Here is a 23,038-nt window from a genome sequence, read left to right as displayed (position 1 = left end):
CAAGCCTCCTGCTTGCTCCAGCTCCATGGCTGCTGGCCGCCACCTTGGTTGGGTTAATTTGCATATAGTCGCTCTGATTGCCTGGTGGGCATGGCTTAAGGCGTAGCGAAGGTACAGTCAATTTGCATGTTTGTCTTTTATTAGTGTAGATGGCCAGTATAGGCAAATCTATATATACTAGAGGCCCGGTGCATGAAAATTCATGCGTTGGTGGGGGGTTCCTCAGCCAGGCCATCTGAGGCTTGCCTGCGCCTCGGGCCGGCCCTGGGCAGCTGGGGAGCTGAGGGCGGGTCCAGCCACACCATGCGCCTGCTGCCCCACCCCCCTGACGGGGCTGAAAGGACTGGGGGACTCCTGCAGGGCTAAGGGGACTGGGTGCCGCCATCTTTGTGATGTTGTGATGGTCAATTTGCATATTCCCTCTTTATCAGATAGGATGAAAACCTAAGCTATTTATAGGCCGGTAGCTATGACGAGCACTGACCACCAGGGGGCAGACGCTCAATGTGGCAGCTGCGGTTCTTGGGTGACGCACCCAGAACCAGAGAGGAGGAAGCTTGATTCTGGGGTGTGTCACCCATGAACCGTCCTTTTGCAATCCTGGAGCCCTCAGGGGAGGCCGAGGGACCCTGTGCTCCGGGCTTCTAGTATATCTATAATAATAAAGGCATAATATGCTAATTAGACCAGATGACCTTCCGGATGAAGCCGGGGCTGCGAGGGAAGCCTGGGTCCTGGGTGCCAGAGGGAAGCCGCTGCCACCAGCCTGGAGAAGGAAGGCCTACTCTTGCACGAATTTCGTGCATCAGGCCTCTAGTATAGGGATAAAAAGTAACTTGTGATTGTCTAGGTTAGGGAGATGGGAGAGGGAAAAAGTGAGAGAATACGGATGGTTGCTTATAAGTACAGGATTTCATTTTGAGGTGATGGGAATGTTCTAAAATTAGATTGATAAAATTTTTGTGATGACTGCTCCAATTCTATTAATATACTTAAAACCACTGAATTAATTATACACTTTAAATGAGTGAATTATATCTCAATAAAACTGTTTAAGAAAAAGCAGAGGCAATATTTCTGCAAACCAAATTTGACATCTTTCTCTATATCTTAAATCTCAACCTAACAGAAGATTCACATATTAACAAAAAACAAAAATAAAATTTCAAAGAGGAGTAAGAACTTACAAATAAACACTGGCATTTAAATTTAAAGCCTGTATTTAAATATGCTTAGACAGTACTCAATCAGAATTTCTCTAAAAGGCATTTATCACAATACACATACACGGAAAAACAAGCAATAAAGGATTTAAATAACTTCTACACCTATTACTCATTAAAGATTTACCTAAATCCTACTCATATAGTGAAAGAAATCAAGGAAGTAAGGAAGGATGGATATAAAGAGGGGAAGAAACCTTCAGATTCATATTTATTGAATATAATACTGTACAGTCAACATAATTCAGGTGAAGAAATATATTAATAGCTCTGGCTGATGTGGCTCAGTTGGATGGAGCTTTATCCCGTGCACCAAAGGGTTACTAGTTCCATCCTTGATGGGGCAGATATGGGAGAAAACCAAACTATGTTTCTCTCACATTGATGTTTTTCTCTTTCTCTCTCCCTCTCTCTCTCCCCCTGCCTCTCTTTAAATCAATAAAACATATTAAAACGTATATTTGTGTGTATATATATATTAATTAATGCTGAAATAATCTTCAAAGGGTATTCTGAGTAATCCTATATGAATAACAAAATGTAAGTAACCAACATACTACATCTGATTAAGCAAAGCCTAACTTAAACCTAAAGTAATTCTCTGTAAGCTGGAAAACTTAATACTATTAGGGGCTAATTTGAAAATGTTTATGTCCTTTCAACCAATATTATCATCAATGAAGTTGAGTATAACAAGATTACAAGATGGTTTTATGGGGGGAAATGCTCTTAAAACAAGCTCACTTACTGTTGCAGTAATGTCATCTTTCTTCAGCTCTTTTGGCTTGAGAAAGTAAGAGCCTATTGTAGATCTTTGATAGTTCCAGGTTGAGCAAGATAGCTTACCCTGATGGCAAGCAATAATACCATCCCAGTCACTTTCACGAGCTTCCTCTAAAACATAATTAAAATCATAAACCAATTGCTTTCATTCCCCCACTCATTTCTTCACCTATCATTTATTAAGCATCTAATCTTCCATGTTATCATTAGACATTAGAGACACAATTATAAACATGTAATTCCTGATAGTTATGAGCTTGTAATCTAATAAGAGATTCTGATCAGCAGAAATTACAGTAAAGTATGATTGTGCCTTATAAGAGCACTCAGGAAGTTTGCTAAGAAATTTGGGAAGAACAATAAATGGCTCCATGAAAGCAGCAGTAAAACAAGGAAAAATTAACTGGGAGGATGAGGTAGAAGGGTACACACAGGTCCAAGAGTAACCTGAACAAAATTAAGTACAGCAAGTAAGTGAAGCATTTTCTTGAGGGGTGAGAGGAGGCAAGGCAACTGGGGCCACATGGCCAAGTGTCTTGAAAGCCATGTAAAGAAAGGAGATTCACTCTAAAGGTAATAAGGGGCCACTGAAAGATTTTTAAGATGAGTGACATGATTCAGATGTTTTAGAAACATCACTCGGTTCTAAGATAAAAACCAGAAAGGAGGATGGTCAAAATTAAAGTTTATAAAAAATATCAGTCATCAGGTTGTTAAAATAACCTTGAAGTAAAAATGGTGCTCATATAGTTTTTCTATGATAGTTTCCAATCAATTATCCCATTACCTATGCATTTTTCTTTAGATTACTTCTTTGAATGAAGCACTGCTCAAATGAGATAGTTTATAGTAAGATCTCAGTGTATTTAGATCTTTATTAAATTAGTCAGAGCGCTGTGTCCTCAGTTCTTGCCTTTTTATACTAGTGAATTTCATATTAGGCATATGACAGAATAAAAAGGGCTACAAACAATATCAAATATTGTTTATTAATAGCTCTTAGAAATGAGCAAAGCCTGAAATTAATAGATAACAAGTTCAAATTATAAATAACTTTTTCAGTCTTCACACAAGATTAGCACGCACTTGGGTTACCGTCCAGATGCTTATTAATATTTGCAAAAACATCTATTAAAATAGAAAAAGATAAAGAAATGTACAGTAGGAAATAAATGACAAAGCAGAACTTCTCAAAACACAGTAAGAAGTTACTTACCAGCTGCAAACTTTGTGATGGGCGGAAGTCTCACTGACAGGGTATTTTGAAGTCCTTTACGTTTGACTCTTTTTTTATTTATTAATCCTAGGGTTGGGGGAAAGGGGAATATAGCTTTGAATCCTTCTTAATGAAATGTACATAAAAGTTATTCACTGTCACATAACTATAAAGTTCAAGATATTCTCATTTAAGTCAGAAGCAAAATAAAAATGTTATTACCACTATCATTAAATTGCTTGTCAAGTTTAGCTAAGTAATGCCATGAAAAATTAAACTATGATATATAATTTATAAAAGATGGTAAAAATATCTTTTTTTGCAGGTGAATGGTGGTGATACAGTCATGTCAATTAAGAGAAACAGCCAAATAATTATTAAAAGTACTAATAGTTTCAATGGATCAGATACTGAACCAATACAAAAAAAAAAAAGATCAGCAAGTTCCCTACAATGCAGCAATATTTAATATCATTATAATATGAATATTATATTTTTTGTATTACATTATATTTCTAACTGCAACAAAGATCCCATTCATGTTAGCAAAATAATAAATATTAGAAAATCATATTAAGATATATAAAATACCACTGAGTGATCTTAACTATGTAGGACAACAAGAGGAAAACTAAAAAAAAATTCACTCAGGAAATGAAAAGATGACTTGAATGAGGAGATATCATATTGCTAGATGTGAAGATTCTTAAGGATATCAAATTTCTTCAATTTAAGATAAATTATTTTGGATATTGATTTTTAAATGATCCTGAAATTCATCTGTAAGTATATACATGTATGAAGAGCCAGGACATTAGCTTACAAAAAAGAATAATTATGACTAAAACTGGGAAACATTTTTGTTTAGCAAAAAAAATCTTTCAAATACTGGGGAACCCTTGTAAGGGACAGAGAACAAAATGTGCCCTATTTACAAAAAGATGGGATACTTGGATGATTTCTCTAAGCTCCTTTCCATCTTTAAAATTCTACTCTTTACAGATGGCTCAAGTTAGACCATCAAGGTCTTTTGGGTAGCAGCCATATATGTTTTTACACCAAAGATGTCTAACTCTTCAATAATCTTACAGCAGCACCTCAACCACTTCTATAGCAACACTGATCTTAGGAATCTTACTACTGCCCTTTATACAAGGGTTTTTTAATTTTATTAAAAGAAAATGTATCAATAAAACCTCTTCTTGTCATCTCACAGAATCTTGAAACGTTTCTTTTGTGACCAACAGTTTTTTTTCTACCTTGCAAGTGACCTACCATGTCCCAAACTCTTGTTAAATTTTTCATGTATTGTGGAAAATGACTGAAGAGTTCCATCTTGACCTGTTGACATATATAGAAAATGCCTAATCAAGCTTCATCAAAACCATGGACCATCTAACTCACAGATCTTACATCCTTCATTACAGTATTCAATTGTGCACTTATTAAGAACAAAGAATAGAGTGAAACATTACCATTCTCTCAGAATTAGTAAACAGAATGACATTCCAAATGAAGATAATAATCATCTACAATGTTTCCTGAATATTCAAAGTTAACTCATTCTTCTTCGCTTCCTTTTACCCTTTCCCCACATTTCCGAGTAAATCAAAGAGACATTTGAATTTTAAAATGTGCAAATACCAAACTTATAAAGATTAAGCACCCTGTTCTCAATACTTGCTGGAATGAAGTATGCACAGAAACTCACTTGCGCTAAGAATCTGTTGTCCATTTTGTCCATAATATCTAATTTTGGTAAGAGGAGCACTATGTCCCATTCTGAATTTCAAAAGCCGGCCTTCACCGGTGGGACCATCAAATATCCATACCTGCCAAGAAATAAAATGGTAAGGTTCTTCCACAGTGTAAGTTATCTGCAAGCAGCCAAATCATCTTTGACATAAATCAACTGGCACTGGGTAGTGCTGGCCAGGCTGCTGACCCTGCAGTGGAGGGTTAGGGGAGCGATAAATTATAATGCTTTCTCACTTCATAGCAATCAATGTAACCTGCTGTGTTTTTGTTTCATCTCTACCAGTATCTTATTCCACATTCCTTCCACCTTCTAGGTTTCAGGCTAAAATATTAAAGCAGACTTGTAATAACCTGAAGAGTAGGACAGATGAGCCAGGAAGATGACAACAATAATCATAATACCCTAAGAGCATTGTCAGCGCCATTTGTGACAAGAAGTGGCTCCCTGTGGAGAAATGTCAATCCGGCAATTGCTGTAGAATGTGCATTTCTCATTTGATTGATAAATTTTTTGTCTTCAAGATCCCAGAGTCCAATATGGCCACATGGGCTTCCAGCTGCCATTATTGGATGACCATCTGTTATTAAAATAAAATACATTAACAAAAACATGCACCATAAAATATCAATCAACTCTTCTTTCTACCCTTTTAATCCATAAAGTGAGAAAAGACTATACACCAAGAATCTATCAATGTTCCTTTGACTCTTTTATACTCTAGTATTTCATTCTTTTCTGTTAAATTATAAAAAAAATCTATTAAGAAAATTTCTGTGAGTTTCAGAGTAATGAATGCACTTTAAGTGTTCTTAAGTCATAGCAATAATTAAGAGTTACCTGTGCGAAATGAAATAGAAGTAATAGGTCCCCAGTCTTGACGAAACTTCATTAATGTTTCATCAAACTTAATGTTATGAATGATAACCTGACCCGACATAAGACCAACAGCAACAACATCCACAGCTGGTGCCTAAAAATTAAATTATTCAACTTTTAAAATATTTTCAAACAGCTTTAATAATCCTGATTATATGCTTCCTTATTTACATGTTATCAAAAGAAATCATGTTTTTTAGCACAAAAGTATTTAAGAATAATTTTCTCCCCAAGTAATTTCTCACCTTCAAATTTGGTAGTTACCATCACCTCCCCTTTCCCAAAACATGGCTGACTTGATAAGAAAACAGCCATAACAGAAACGGAAGTTCATGTCTGAAATCACTATAGATCACTGATTAGTTGTAAACAGAAAAATAATTCTTAGAAAACATAAAGGCTTGCTATATGCACGGGAACATAAAAGGCCAATGCATGACAACATAAAAGGCCAACGACAAAGGAAGTGAAGAGTTGTTTACTCAAGGAAAACAGGAAAAACCTATAAAACATGTTAAAAGGCAAAAAGTTTTATACTGAGTCGGCCTGGTGGTCAAATCCCTCTAGTATTAACTACAACAATCAAGGCTTAACTAGAACAAGACTGCGCACAAAGACCACTAGGGGGTGCACCAAGAAAGCATAAAAAATGCGGAGACAAAAAAACATGACAGAAATGGAGGATATAGAGCTAAAAATCGCAATTTTGAGGGCTTGCAAAAATGTGCTAGAAGCTGCCAATAAACTTGAGGAGAGACTCACGAAAACTAATGAGACCCTCGATGCTATGATAAAGAACCAACTAGAAATTAAGCATACACGGACTGAAATAAAGAATATTATACAGACACCCAATAGCAGACCAGAGGAGCGCAAGAATCAAGTCAAAGATTTGAAATGCGAAGAAGCAAAAAACACCCAACCGGAAAAGCAAAATGAAAAAAGAATCCGAAAATACGAAGATAGTGTAAGGAGCCTCTGGGACAGCTTCAAGCGTACAAACATCAGAATAATTGGGGTGCCAGAAGATGAGAGACAGCAAGATATTGAAAACCTATTTGAAGAAATAATGGCAGAAAACTTCCCCCACCTGGTGAAAGAAATGGACTTACAGGTCCAAGAAGCGCAGAGAACCCCAAACAAAAGGAATCCAAAGAGGACCACACCAAGACACATCATAATTAAAATGCCAAGAGCAAAAGACAAAGAGAGAATCTTAAAAGCAGCAAGAGAAAGAGACTCAATTACCTACAAGGGAATACCCATACGACTGTCAGCTGATTTCTCAACAGAAACTTTGCAGGCCAGAAGGGAATGGCAAGAAATATTCAAAGTGCTGAATACCAAGAACCTACAACCAAGAATACTTTATCCAGCAAAGCTATCATTCAGAATTGAAGGTCAGATAAAGAGCTTCACAGATAAGGAAAAGCTAAAGGAGTTCATCACCACTAAACCAGTATTATACGAAATGCTGAAAGGTATCCTTTAAGAAGAGGAAGAAGAAAAAGGTAAAGATACAAATTATAAACAACAAATATGCATCTATCAACAAGTGAAGCTAAGAATCAAGTGAATAAATAATCTGATGTACAGAATGAACTGGTGATTATAATGAATCAGGGACATAGAAAGGGAATGGACTGACTATTCTTGGCGGGGAAAGGGGAATGGGAGATGCGGGAAGAAACTGGACAAAAATCGTGCGAGGGGAGTTATGGGGGGAAAAAAGAGGAACAAATGTAATAATCTGAACAATAAAGATTTAATAAAATAAAAAAATAAAAAAGTTTTATACTTAGTCTGTTTCAGCTATAATAGCCTACGATTATAATCTTCATTTTATATAATGATCTTACATACAGGCTCTATAATAAGTTTCTCTATTTTAGCACAGAAGATCAATGCCCAATCCTATATAATAAAAGGCTAATATGCAAATCGACCAAACAGCAGAATGACCAGTCGCTATGACGCACACTGACCACCAGAAGGCAGACACTCAATGCAGAGGCTGCCCCCTGGTCGTCAGTATGCTCCTATAGAGGGCGCGCCGCTCAACCAGAAGCCCTGAGTTGGGCTCATGGCTGGTGAGCACAGCAGCAGTGGCAGGAGCCTCTCCTGTCTCCAAGGCAGTGCTAAGGATGTCTGACTGATGACTTAGGCCCGCTCCCCAGGGGGATGGAGCCTAAGCCATCAGTCGAACATCCCCCAAGAGCTCCCGGACTGCAAGAGGGCACAGGCCGGGCTGAGGGACCGCGCCCCCCCCCCCGCCCGAGTGCACAAATTTCGTGCACCGGGCCTCTAGTACCATTATAAAATGGAATCCAGCTCAACATTTTATTAATTTGCTATCATATGACCACTATGCATAAGACCCTGTGTAGATACTGTGGATACTAAAACAAGTATATCCCTTGCCTTCTAGGGACCCAATCATCTGATATCTTTGTGGTTTTCTGGGTAGGCAAAAACAGAGCAAGGTTGATAGTAAGAAAGAATTAAGAAATGCATATAAATTGGACAGGTATAAACAACAGATATTGAGAAAGACGAGGGTATATTGGCTGCATGTTGTGTCCAATCCTATATAATAAGAGAGGAATATGCTAATTACACATTACACCCTGAGGGGTAACGACCAAGCGCGTCACAACCAAATCACGGATCAGCAAGAGGGTGGGCCAGCGAGGTACAAGTGGGCTGCAGAGAGCTACAGGAAGGGGGAGGGTAGCAAGCTATGAGGGGGGTAGGGGGGAGAGGGGTGGGAGGAGCTACAGGAGGGAGGCAGTGACCTACTGGCTATAAGCGGGTGGCAGAGAGAGACAGGACAGGGCAGGGCAGCAAGCAAGCGGGAGGCGGAGAACTACAGGAGGGCGGGGCAGCAGGCGGAGAGCTACAGGAGGGCGGGGCAGCGGGCGGAGAGCTACAGGAGGGCGGGGCAGCGGGCGGAGAGCTACAGGAGGGCGGGGCAGCGGGCGGAGAGCTACAGGAGGGCGGGGCAGCGGGCGGAGAGCTACAGGAGGGCGGGGCAGCGGGCGGAGAGCTACAGGAGGGCGGGGCAGCGGGCGGAGAGCTACAGGAGGGCGGGGCAGCGGGCGGAGAGCTACAGGAGGGCGGGGCAGCGACCTACTGGCACACGGGTTTGTGCACATGGCTACTAGTATACATATAAAATTCTCTGCAGAAATACTTCCATTCATTCAGACATGTCTATACTCAAAACAAATAGTTATTTCTGGAAGAGCCCAGAAAAAAAGTATTAGTATTTGGGCCCCAATTATTTCAAGCTACAAATCTTAACAACCTGACAAATGTCTGTGTGACCCACAATGAACAACTCATCTCCATTACGTACAAGGCACTAGACTACATGCTTGCAGAATGACTGGTAAACATAGTTCCACAGCAACCACTAGTTAAGAACCTAATTTCAGGCAAAACAGTTTCCACAAAGTTTATAGGCAAAGGTTTTATTATCTGTTTTCAATTACATTTCCAAAACAATATTTTGAGCATATTCATAAAGATAAACTAGTCTATATATTATTTTGTGTTTAGGTCTAAAAATATAATCAACCCCTGAAACTGAAAGATACAGAATCAACTACTAAATTCGTTTCTTCTTTGAAAAAAAATACTAACCTGCTGAAGAGCCGTCACTCCAACTTTCCATCCCGGAAATGTATATAGAAGTTTACTACAAGAAGAAAAACAGTTGAAAGCTATTTTTCTGGGAGGAAGACAAAATCAACTACACATTAAAAATTAAAAGAGCAAGTGATAATTATTAGGTTCTTACTCTGCCCCACACTATTCTAAAAATACATATTAACTCATTTAATACTCAAAACAATCCCATGAGATAAACTTATACCACTTTCCAGATAAAGAAACCAAGAAACTTAAGTATGTGAAATAATTAAGATCCCATAGCTAATAACTGACAGAGCCCAAAGAGATCAATTCCAAATCCCAAGCTGCTAATAACTACTATACTATTTCAACTCTTTTAAAAATTAAATAGAAAAAAAAATATATGAGTAAAAACTACTTTATATTAGAGGCTATAATAGAAAACAATCTTAGAATATAGGCAAATCTCATTTTTCACTGCAATCTTTCTAGAAACGTATCAACAGGGGTTATAACTATACTACTACTCATATGTTATGTAACTGTTATATGGCAATAGTGAAGCTGCTCTAAATTTCAGAATCAAGCCATAAATAACTAAGCCCATGGAGCAAACAGAGTTATAATCAATGAAGTACTAAATCATGTATTAAATTCTGTAAGCGGGCAGTGTTTAGTACACTCAATGATTATCCCAGGGATATTTAACATACAATAAAAAATGTAAACATCACATAAAGAGCCTAATAAGATACACAGGAGGCAGAGATAATATCTCAGTCACCCTTGAGCCTACTACAGTCAATGATATTTGTTAAATTGAATACAAACCTGATTTAAAACTAAAAACTAAGATAAGTATTAAAACCTTGATAATCTTGCCTGGCTGGTGTTGCTCAGTGGTTGAGCAGCAACCCATGAACCAGGAGGTTGTGGTTCAATTCCTGGTCAGGGTAATGCCTGGGGTTTGGGCTAGATCCCCAGAAAGGGGTATGCAGGAGGTAGCCAATTTATGATTCTCTTTTATCAATGATGTTTCTATCTCCCTCTCCCTTCCTTTCACTGAAATCAATAAAAACATATTTAAAAAAAACACTACAAAAAAAACTTTATCTTATTTTCTCTTTTGAATGGATAAGGGCTTTGGAAAGAAAAATTTAGATGGTCATAAACACACACACACACACACACACACACATTATTGATTTTAGAGAGATAAAAGAAGGGAAAGAGGGGGAGGGGGAGAGAGGGAGAGAGGGAGAGAGGGGGGGAGGGAGAGGGAGAGAGGGAGAAAGGGAGAGAGGAAAGGAAGGAGAGAGGGAGGGAGGGAGGGAGGGAGGGATCGATTTGTTATTTCACTTATGCATTCATTGGCTGATTCTTATAGGTGCCCTGACAGGGATCGAACTCACAACCATGGCATATTGTGACAACACTCTAAACAACTAAGCTACCCTCCAGAGCTTGAGGTCATGTTTTTGTTTGCTTTTTAAATACTATGGAAAGAAGCCTGAGCTGCCACTGTTTTCTCTGGATAAATCTTCAAATAATAGGTAGAGGTACTCAAAATCATTTATCTAGCCCTCCAGCTATAACAATAATATTATAGTAGATGTCTATCATGTTTGTGATGGATGATAAGAGTACTTTTGGCCTGAAACCACTCTTAAATGCTACCACTAAATTAATACTGATTTGCTTTGCCTTCTTTTACTTTCTTAGTTTATCAAAAACTAAAAGCTGCCCAGTGACAATTTTATAATTATTTTCTGGACTTATGTTACTTTACTAGAGCCTTCTCTATAGTTACATGGATTTTTTTTTTTTTTTTTTTTTACAATGACTAGGGCATATATGAATGGGCATATATGAAGCTGCCTACCATGTGCCATGACCACATGCCAAACTTTCATGTATGTGATGCCATAAGTAACAATTCCAAAAATATGTACATTTATTGAAAGCCCTCCAAGTAAACATATAAAGGCAGAGAGAATTGAGAGACTTAAGTACCCATTAGATAGGAATAGATAAGGTAGGAGCCACCCATACTATATTCTAAATAAAGTGCTCACTTGGATTTCACATTCCACAACTGCAGGCTTCCTTGTTCACTGCCAAGAAGTATTTTATTCAAGTAGGTACTTGGATGCAAAATTGCAGAAATTTTAAATACCGATTTATCAAAAGTCAACTGCAGATATTCTTCTACAAAAGCAAAAGTTATGAATAACATGTAATTATTTTTTATAAATTAGTTCAAAATATTTTCATATACCCATATATTCAGCACTTAAAATAAGTCTACCACATCAAAGATTTATATACTAATATAAATCAAAGACTTATTTTTACAAACTTATAAACATTCTGTAAGAAATTAAATAAATGTGATGGGGGCAATCTGTAAATATAATTTAAAATGTCAAAAATTTTCTAAAAGTTCCAATATCAATATTACTAAAAATGTCTCTCACTGCTAAATTGGTTTATAGAAATGAAAAATAAGAACTTAAAGAAAATGACAATAGGAATAAATAAGCCTTAATATTTTTATAATCAATACTGAATGTTCCACGTGAAGTGCTCTGAGCTCTTCCAGGAAATGAAGGGCCAACTACCTCAAAGATGTAATAAGTAAGAGGCAAACCTCAGTGAAACTAAGAACATGTCCCTCACATATTTCCACAGAAGAACCTATAACATGTTTTGAAATGTTATACATGTTTAAAATTCCTATGTATGAATTTTGTTTTCTACTTCATACATGGATCATCCATAATTAAAACAATTTTTTACTAAATTTTCCAATAAGTTTGAGTATCCAAGAAGGTACTTTTCACTTAATCTTTAGTTCACATACTATCTGGCACACTGCTACACACTCCCATGGGTATGTGTATCCCAGTCTAAGAAGCATAGATACAGGTAAAAATTATACCAAGTTTACTTTAAATACTATTTTTAAAAGATTCTCACCGTTATCTCAATTAAGTTTTATTTAAAAGTCATTACAAACAACTCCCTGAAGAAATGTGCTGCTCTAACAGTAATAAAAACCTGGGCATCAGCATCTATGGAAAGCCAGTAGGACTCTAAGAATCAGATTCTCAAACTTTATAAAAGGCCTTTTAATATCCATCTGCACAGGGACTACTTTTGGAGGTAATATAAGATAAAAATGTAAGCAGATTTAAAAACAGCTTTATTTCATAAGAGACCCACAGTGTTTTACTGAGGAAAGCTGGGGATATTCTGGTGATGAATGCCTAATCTTTGAAGATAATATAGTCCAGTGATGGCGAACCTTTTGAGCTCGGCATGTCAGCATTTTGAAAAACCCTAACTTAACTCTGGTGCCGTGTCACATATAGAAATTTTTTGATATTTGCAACCATAGTAAAACAAAGATGTATATTTTTGATATTTATTTTATATATTTAAATGCCATTTAACAAGAAATATCAACCAAAAAAATGAGTTCGCGTGTCACCTCTGACACGCATGTCATAGGTTCGCCATCAATGATATAGTCCCATAAACATAGCTCAGTGCCACTGTATAAGAATATCACTGTTAAAGAACATTAACTTTTCCTTAGAAAAAAAGGATGTACATTTTCCTTCAGACTATAGCAGTTTGCCGACCACTGGACTATAGGATCTTCAAGTTTACTGTTACTAAAAGTTGAAAATATAAACCAAAAATTAACAGGTATAAACATATACCAAAATTCATTCCACAGAGAATATAATATGTCACTAAACTTGGAGAGCTGCAATGGAAAATGTATTAGTCTATACAATATATACTAGTAAACACATTAAACAGGTTATAAAGAGCTCAACTAGCTGACTAAAATTGCTTATGCAGTTTTTACTTAGAACCTTTTCCCTATACATGTTACAGATTCTTTGTTAAAATTTTTTTACTGCTTATATATGAAATCTGGTATAGATTATTTTCAATTCTATCTCTAAACATGCCATCCTAAGATAAAGCAATAAATAGGTTAATTCTTACCTTCTGAGTATATGTGCCAAATAATAAGAATGCTGTCAGTATCAACAGAGATAACATGATCCCCAAAGGGTTGCAAAAGATGGATTTCTGCCTTATGACCCTTAAAGGTATGTACTACCTACAATGTCAAAGTTCAAAAGAATTTCATATTATTCATTCATCATGCAGTATTTATTCATATTAACAAGAAAACACAACAACATGTTAATCATGTTAAGAAACATGATCTAACTTCAGACTATCCATGCTAGATTAACAAATAGCAAGGAATCAGGTATTTTCAACTGCTCTCCAGCCAGTTCAATAATAAGGAAACATGGATTGGAAACAGAAATGAGATCTGAGAGGCTGAGCCTCTCAAGTGAGCTCAGGAAGGAGGCACACACACAGCTGGGGTCCCTCACTTAATCCAACCAGCACAACTCCATGCATCCTAGAAAAGTGATATATTATAGAAGGCTGACCTCCACAGACTCCATCAAAAGCTGGCTTCCAGATGAGATGAGAAAAGGAGAGAGATATAGGGTACTTTTCCCCATAGCTTTGTTTTAGGGAAGTACTGTGTTCCTCAATAACTATGGTTTCAGTTCTCACCAGGCTCCAGTAACACTATTTCTTCTTACCTCAATGGACCTAGTGGTGGTGACAGTTTTCTAGGTAACAGTCTTTGATGCCTTCGCACACCTAATCTATAATAATAAAAGCTTAATATGCTAATTAGACAGGATGACCTTCCAGATGAAGAGGGGCTGTGAGGGAAGCCCAGGTCCCGGGTGCCTGCCAGCAGCCAGAGGGAAGCCTGGGTCCTTGGTGCCTGCCCAGTGGCCAGAGGGAAGCCCGGGTCCCGGGTGTCAGAGGGAAGCCAGTGCCAGGAGCCAGAGGAAGGAAGGCCTACTCTTTTTTTTTTTTTTTTAGCCCTCCCCCCAGCCCCCCCTCCCCGCCAGTATCTTGTGTCCATTGGTTATGCTTATATGCATGCATACAAGTCCTTCAGTTGATCTCTTACCTCACCCCCGCCCCCCTCCCTTGGCCCCAACCCTCCCCGGAAGGAAGGCCTGCTCTTGCACAAATTTCGTGCATCAGGCCTCTAGTATATATATATATATATATATAATCTCTCAGAGAAAACTACAAATGCAATACTTTGCAAAAACCAGACATTTTCCCTAAAACTCTAAAAACCCAAACATCTCCCATTAAAGAACTCCATAGGTAAGTTGCCATCCTACCACAAGTAGTGATGATGGAGGACTTTGGGAACAAATGTCAGTCCATTCAACTCTTAACAAGTACAATGATTCTATCACAGGCCAGGCATCCCTACTCCCACTTTCCCTTTCATTCTGGACCACTAAAGCCAGATCATCTCTCTAGTCTTCCCAGGACAAACTTAGATTAAGACAAAAAAGATTCTTCATTATTAGTGGGGGAAACAAGATAATCTAGCTTTCTTTATATAGGAACAAGTACTTAGTTCTTAGAAAAGGAGTTAGAAGCCGAGCTGTCCACAATAAAAAGCCAATTCTCATAAAGCTGTGGTGCCAATGTGAATAAAGTCCCAGAAGAAGGATGCCAACTATCATGACAAATGACTACTAACTACAAAAGACAATCACATTAAAATAGTCCAGTGATACAAACCTCTTTATTACGGGCAAATGCAGAGAAAACATTCCCATAAGCAGCAAAGACCAGCTTCCCATCAGCTGCCAAACAGCAGATATCCTGTGGAAGAGAGTTACCTAGGAAAAAAGAAATATGAAGTGATAAAAAATTAAGATCGTGAAACAGATGGAAACCTCAAGTATACACATAACATTTTTCCTGGTTATAATTTAAAAATATGTGTGTGTGCAAATATGAAAGCTAACCATCAGAGTATAAAATTTTGACATTAATGTTATTTTAGACATCTAATAATAACTATGAGGCTGAAACTATGAAATCATCTTAACCCTCACTAAGAGAACTAATGTCTTGTATTTGCAGACATAAAAACATAATTCTAAGGAAGTGAAAAGAAGCTTTTTGAGGTTATTTGGGAAAAATCCTTAATACACAAAACTTTAGCAGACATTCAGTCCATATGTGAATGCTTTCAGGAACATCAAGTTCACTAATAACTCCAGGAAAATTTTTAAAGTAAATAAAAACTTAGAACCCCATCTAACTCTACACTTTGGAGTACCCTCAAAAATACTCCATATGGCCCTAGCCGGTTTGGCTCAGTGGATAGACTGTTGGCTTGCAGACTGAAGGGTCCCAGGTTCCAGTCAAGGGCATATGCATGGGTTGCAGGCTCGATCCCCAAAAGGAAGCGTGCAGGAGGCAGCCAATCAGTGATTCCCTCTCATCATTGATGTTTCTATCTCTCTCTCCCTCACCCTCTCTGAAATCAATAAAATTATGTATTTTTTAAAAAATACTCCATCTGATATTCTACATGCTGGCCCTTAAAATGAACAATCTGACTCCCACTCCATCTTCTCCAAGGTAAATATGCCTATCAACTGCTGTCTTTCTCATATGATATGATTTCTTGAATCCTCTCTCACTGTCATGGTCACCCTGGCCTTTTTAAAATTTTCTGCTTAGCCCTAACTGGTTTGGCTCAGTGGATGGAGCGTCATCATGCGGACTGAAAGGTCCCAGGTTCGATTCTGGTCAAGGGCATGTACCTTGGTTGTGGGCACATCCCCAGTAGGAGGTGTGCAGGAGGCAACTGATCGATGTTTCTCTCTCCTCGATGTTTCTAACTCTCTATCCCTCTCCCTTCCTCTCTGTAAAAAATCAATAAAATATATTTTTTTAAAAATTTTCTGCTTAGGGGGTTAGAGGATTAGAAGATAAAGAATTAAGCATTTTTTTATGTTGCATATTACACTTTGGGATTTCATTTACAAAATACTATTTTTATAGGTTTATTATTCACTTCTGTATTCAACTGAGGTTACATTGTCCTTCTTCTGCCTCCTATAATCTTTTAAAAATTTTAAGTTTATCAGATATCTCCAACAGATTCCTTACAGTTCTCCTCTGTCTCTCTTACAAAGATCATAATTGATAGTAAACCAGAATCTCTGCACCTTGGCAAGCCCTTTATTTTATTAAACAATTTCAAAAAAAATAAATATTCCTTCCATTAGAAAAATATCTAAATGTGTGAAAAGGGAAAATGTCTTCCTTACAATCAAAGTGATGATGAAATATGAAAAGCACTATTTGGTAATCATAATACTGGTTACTGATTCAGGTAAGAAGTATCACTGAATGATAATAGCAGCAGATGACACTTTGAAGAGTAACAGGATATTTATAATGTCTCAATGTATCTTACCACAAGATACATATTAATTACAGAGGGCAAAACTTTAAAATGGAGCCTCCTGACAAATGTCACCTTAACAAAACGATCAGTTATCACTGCTAGGAAAAGGGCTAACCAACAGCATGTGTGTTCTGATATGATTCACTGAGAATTCAGCATCATTTCTTTGTTATTCTCGACATAGTACATTAACCTCTACTTAATCACAACAGAAAAATTTTTTAAATAAATTTAACGGATAGTCTAAAAAAGAACTAGCATATATAGAATTCAAAAATGTCAATGATAAAAAAAATGTCAATGATGTAAAACAAAACAAAACAAAAAAGACAAAAGTGTCAATGATGTGAAGCATAGCAAAAGTCTAACAAACTATTCCACATTAAAGAAGATTTAAGAGACATGACAACTAAATGTAGCATATGATCCTGAATTTTTTTTTTTGCTATGTAAGTTTATCAGAAATATACACTGGATTCCTTATATGTTCTGTAAGTCTTAAATTTGTTGAAATTTTAAAAAGATACAAAATATACATAGATTCAGAATAAAGTTTACACTTACTTACTGCGACCAAACTAAGTTTCTGAACCTGTTTTAAAAGAGAAAAAAAAAATGATTAAATTCTCACTAACAAAAATCTATAATAATAAAAGCATAATATGCTAATTAGACTGGACAACCGAATGACCTTCTGGATGTCATTCCGGACATCCTTCTGGATGAAGCTGCGGCAGCCGGGGCTGAGGCAGAGTGGTTAAGGGCGATCAGGCAGGCAGGCAGAGGCGATTAGGGCGATCAGGCAGGCAGGTGAGTAGTTAGGGGTGATTAGGCAGGCAAGTGGTTAGGGGCAATCAGGCAGGAAGGTGAGTGGTTAGGGGCAATCAGGCAGGCAGGCAGGTGAGTGGTTAGGAACGAGTAGTCCCAGATTGTGAGAGGGATGTCCGAGTGCCAGGATAGGGCCTAAACTGGCAGTTGGACATCCCCCGAGGGGTCTTGGATTGCAAGAGGATGCAAGCCCAGCTGAGGGACCTCCCCCAGACCCCCATGCGCTAATTTCGTGCACCAGGCCTCTAGTAATTATAATAATCTAACACTTGAAGATCAAAATATAATCTCATACATAAATTTGATATGCTGTCCTTCCTAAGACAATTACTGATCCTAATTTTCATTATTAGGAAAACTTATCATTTCAACTATTTCATTAGGAATGGTGAAGGAAAGGGTAGGTGAATGTTTTTTATAATGGGCCACACAGAAAATATTTTAGGGCTTTGCAGGCTATGTGGTCTTTGTTGTGTCTACTCAACTGCGAATGTACCAAGAGAGCAGTCATATATAATGCATAAACAAATGTGTGTGGCTGTATTCCAATAAACTTAATCTTATTTTTCATATGCCATGAAATACTATTCTTTTGATTTTCCCCCTAAACATTTGAAAATGTCTAAACTGCCCATCTCAGAAGCACAGAGCTCCAGAGAGGTATAAATGTGAAATCAAACCCCACAGATGCAAGAGTGCTAAGATTGAAAGGGCCCTTAGTGATGAGTTAAATATCCTATGTTTCTTAAAAGAGTAGATGTCTCCATCCCATGCCAAATTTGATTATACTGCATCCTACTACTGTGCAAATTTTACTTGGAGCTTGTCATGTTATGTTAGAATAAACACAAAACTACATGGGGAAAAAATAAAATGTCATATGAAAACAAATGGTGAGCAAGACTGCCTTGCAGACTATAGTTTGTTGACCCTAATCTGTGGTTACTGATCCAGCTGTGTAACCTTGAGAAAGTTACTCAAGCTCCCTGTGCCTCAAAGTCTTCATAAAACCAGGATGAATACAGATACCTACTTTATGAAATTATCATGATACTCAATGAGTAAAATTTGTGTAAAACAGTTAGAATGGAGCCAGTCATATAACTGCTCAATAAATGTTAGCTACTATGACCATCACCTCCACCTTGGGCTTGGCCTTCACTTTCCTATTCCACTAATTCAACAGGCTACCAACAACCAGTTCTTCTTGCTAATAACCCACTTGATTTTCACAATCCATCAAGGAATAGAACTTTATAGCATGGTTTCCAGAAAAAAGTGCTTAACTAACACTTGCCATTATCATCTCCCTCATAAAAGAAAAGCTTAAGAACCATGCGATTGCATTCGTGTGTGGGACAGAAAACTGAAACTCAGAGACACAGAGAGACAACAGCATGGTGGTTACCAGAGGGAAGGGGGACAGGAGAGGTAGAGGATAACGGGGGACAAGTATATGATGACGGAAGATGATCTGACGATGGGGGTGGACACACAATGCGATATACAGATCATGTGTCATAGTAACGGACACTCGAAACCTATGACACAATTGATCAATGTCACCCCAATAAATTTAATTGTTTAAAAAAGAAAAGGCTCCTGCTTTCACAGAGAATACATTCATTTGGAGAAGACAAAAGAAGTAGGTAAACAGCAACAAAGACTACTTCAATCATTGGTGAGATATGAGTTATTAAAGGAGAAAAACCTCTTGTCACTAACAAGCTGGAAGACCTTGGGCAAATAACTTTTCTGAGATTTCGTTTCCTAGTTTACATAAGGGTGCTATGAAATAGTCCTATGGACGTTGCGAAGAAATTGCTGCAAGGCTAAGTGTGTGCCATGCCGGACCCTCAACATCGGTGGAAAATAGATGCTCAGAGGAAGTTTGGGGAAATTATTTTGCTATCAAACGTGGACAGTTCCCAAACTCATAATTAATCCCACCCTCTCCATCTCTCTCAATAGATGTCAGTGAATCTCTAACCCAGCTGTGTCATCAACTGCACGATCAATGCCTTGCAGTTCTTCCTCACTAAGAGTGCGGGGCCTAAGCACTTGTCTCAATCACAGTTACAGCTTCAAGAGAACTAACATGACGACTCACTGTACGAAGATATTGCCCTAGGATTGAAATGTTCTCTGGTGTTTCCCCCTAATCCAGTGGTTCTCAACCTTCTGGCCCTTCAAATACATTTCCTCATGTTGTGACCCAACCATAAAATTATTTTCGTTTGCATAACTGTAATGTTGCTGCTGTTATGAACCGTAATGTAAATATCTGATATGCAGGATGGTCTTAGGCGACCCCTGTGAAAGGATCGTTCGACCGCCAAAGGGGTCGCGACCCACAGGTTGAGAACCGCTGTCCTAACCGGACTGCCTCGGAAACCCGGCCCCAGCGGACTGCAAGGTCTAACCCAGCATCGGGGGCGAAGCCACGGTGAAAAGCAGCACGAAGGGGATAAGGAAGAGACGGGCAGAAAGACAGTCCTAGGTGAGCAGGGGGCGGGACGGGGATGGTGGGGGGACGAGGACGGGGCTGTAGAGCCGGATGACCCCGGGTCCCGAGAGGGTGGTTCCCGGAGAGCGGGTGATGGAAGGAGTCACTCACGTCGTAGGTGTGGAAGCTCTTGCCCACGCAGGTCGTCACGTAGAAGCGGCGCTTCAGCGCGTTGAACCGCACCACGTGTGGAATGTCGTTGCTGAAAAGCCCTAAGGCCCGGAATCCTGCGAACAGTGCGCTGGCCGAGCGGCCTCCTGCGTCCCGCTCCATCGCTGCGGAGGTCCGGTCAACTCTGGGCTCCATCCAGTCCCGATAGAAACCACGCAGCCGGTCTTCCGAACAGCTCGTGGCGCCAGCCTGGGCCCGGGCTACAGACTCACAAGCGCTTCCGCTGCCTCCTGCCAATCGCGTCAGCGAAGACTGTCCTCAGTGCAATTGAAAAAGAGTTCCCTCTGGGGCTCACAGTGGAGGCGCGACTTCGGTTCCGGTTCGACGGGCCACAGTCCCCAGCAGTTAGCGGTGCTCCCAGTTTTGATACGGCTGATCAGTCACTTCTCAGCAGGACCTTGGGGAGGAGAGCGCTCAAGTCCAGGACCTTGAATGGGAGACCAAAGTCTTAAAACCAAAATGAATCAGGTTAAACATGTGGATATGAAAACGTATAAAACGTGAGGCTATTGAGAAAATTTGAACGCTAACTGGATATTTGATGATTATTATATTTATGTGATAGTAGTATTGTTACTATGTTTTTAAAGCCCCTTGTCATTTGGATATACATATCGATATATTTACGGATAAAATGATATACCCGTATTTGCTTTCCAATAGTTAGGGATATAATGTCGGGTTTATGAAACAGATTGATAATTGTTGAACCTAGGGAATAGATATATGAGAGTTCGTAATACTATCCTGATACTTCCAATAAAATGGAAAATTTTCATAATAAAAATTTATTTATTTATTTTTTTGCTTTTCACCGAGTTTGTTTACAGTGGAAAAGACTGGGATATTAACTGATTATTAATTGTTTATGTCTTTGTTACAGAACATGCACACAATTTTAATTACTAGATTAACATTTTTAAAGAATTTTTTAAAAATGTATATAATGCATACGTTGTTTTAATAATCAGAAGCGAAGACTTCTGCAGCTATTGGCAGTTTAGGGAGAAAATTGAAAAGTTTCACAACCAGGCTTTACAGTTCATGGAGCCTTTGACACTCACCTTAATATAACCTTCAAATTAAGACTCAGAGGTGTTTATGGCAAAAATTGTAGTGCTGTTTAATACACAGAAATTGATTAATTGGGGTTAAGTGATTTGTCCAAAGTTCCAAGATTACTTAATGCCCCAAATTAGAGTAACACAGTGTTTAGAAAAGGAGAAGGGGTGATCACTGAAGGGCAGGGCAGCTGGAGGATGGGAGAAATATGCATTCAGCAATCATATTTTCAAGATGAAATGGGCCTCATGATGGGTGTAGATTCACATTAGATGAGGGACGTGAGGTTCCTGGAGATTACCTAACTTGTCAATGAATTAAAGGTAGTGTAGTATTTTGAATGTAGGCCTGTCTGACAATCAGATTTATGTTTTTTGACCTACATCTGGACACAAATTTAAAAATTAGAACTGTTATGAAAAATCTAGTAGCAATAGGTATATATGTTAGTTGTTGTGCTGTGATCCTTTAAAGAGAAGATGTTATGAACTGATTGTGAGTATTCTAGTTTTAACAGCTAGTGAGAGTTCATTTCTACCTACCAGTTACCTCCCTGAGTTACTTGCTATTCAGCTGCCAGCAAATTGTGTGAATGTGTGTTGGGAGAAAAGGAATAGCTATTATTATTTTTATTTAGAGACTAGAGGCCCGGTGCATGAAATTCGTGCACGGGGGGAGGGGGTGCTGTCCCTCAGCCCAACCTGCACCCTCTCCAATCTGGGATGCCTTGAGGGATGTTGGACTGCCCGTTTAGGCCCAATCCCACCGTCCCTCTCACAATCCAGGATTGCTGGCTCCCAACCACGCACCTGCCTGCCTGCCTGATTGCCCCTAATCACTCCCCTACCAGCCTGATCAACTCCTAACTGCTCCCCTGCCAGCCCGATTGCCCCCAACTGCCCTCCCTTGCAGGCCTGGTCGCCCCTAACTGCCCACCCCTACTGGCCTGTTTGTCCCTAACTGCCCTCCCCTGCCAGCCATCTTGTGGTGGCCATCTTTGACCACATAGGGGCCGCCATCTTGTGTGTTGGAGTGATGGTCAATTTGCATATTACTCTTTTATTAGATAGGATGTCCCCAAGGATGCTAATACCAAGTTAGATTTAAAGAAAAAGTTGATGTAGTATATTATTGACAAACTAGAGGCCCAGTGCACAGATTCGTGCACCGATGGGGTCCCTCAGCTTGGCCGGTGCCCTCTCGCAATCCGGGACCCCTCAGGGGATGTTGGACTGCCGGTTTCGGCCCGATCCCCACAGGCCAGGCCGAGGACCCATTCCTGCACTGGGCCCCTAGTATGCATATAAGATCTTTGGTTAATCTCTTCCTGCCCTCCCCCCTTCCCTCTGAGATTCATCAGTATTTTCCATGTTTCCATGCCTGTGTGTTAAGCATCTGCCCCCTGGTGGTCAATGCACGTCATAGCTACCATTTGAATGGTCGAAGGGTCGCATGATCACTTAGGCTTTTGTATATATACTAGAAGCCCGGTGCACAAAAATTTGTGCACTCGGGGAGGGGGAGAGGGGTCCCTCAGCCTGGCCTGTGCCCTCTTGCAGTCTGGGAACCCTCGGGGGATGACCACTTGCTGGCTTAGGCCTGCTCCCCGGGGGATTGGGCCTAAGAT

The 23,038-nt window shown here is 39.1% G+C and overlaps 1 protein-coding gene across 1 annotated transcript in view; it reads right to left on the bottom strand.

Moving 5' to 3' along the window:
• WDR36 (WD repeat domain 36) overlaps nt 1-21,089 on the bottom strand; it is a 45,591-nt gene extending 24,502 nt beyond the window's left edge. Inside the window, exons 1-12 of the mRNA XM_005866449.2 lie at nt 20,290-21,089; nt 17,409-17,436; nt 15,158-15,258; nt 13,517-13,634; nt 11,569-11,701; nt 9,503-9,557; nt 5,819-5,951; nt 5,383-5,558; nt 4,934-5,054; nt 4,498-4,563; nt 3,223-3,309; nt 1,972-2,117 (exon numbers count right to left, since the gene is read on the bottom strand). Coding sequence (XP_005866511.1) covers nt 1,972-2,117; nt 3,223-3,309; nt 4,498-4,563; nt 4,934-5,054; nt 5,383-5,558; nt 5,819-5,951; nt 9,503-9,557; nt 11,569-11,701; nt 13,517-13,634; nt 15,158-15,258; nt 17,409-17,436; nt 20,290-20,484 — 1,359 coding nt within the window. The 5' untranslated portion in view covers nt 20,485-21,089. The remainder of the gene's footprint in view (nt 1-1,971; nt 2,118-3,222; nt 3,310-4,497; nt 4,564-4,933; nt 5,055-5,382; nt 5,559-5,818; nt 5,952-9,502; nt 9,558-11,568; nt 11,702-13,516; nt 13,635-15,157; nt 15,259-17,408; nt 17,437-20,289) is intronic.
• Nucleotides 21,090-23,038: the final 1,949 nt, after the last annotated feature.

Source organism: Myotis brandtii, unplaced genomic scaffold (assembly GCF_000412655.1).
Source record: "Myotis brandtii unplaced genomic scaffold, ASM41265v1 scaffold230, whole genome shotgun sequence".
Lineage (NCBI taxonomy): Eukaryota > Metazoa > Chordata > Mammalia > Chiroptera > Vespertilionidae > Myotis > Myotis brandtii.
Note: the sequence above shows the minus strand (reverse complement) of the source record. Positions and strands in the feature narration are given on the sequence as shown.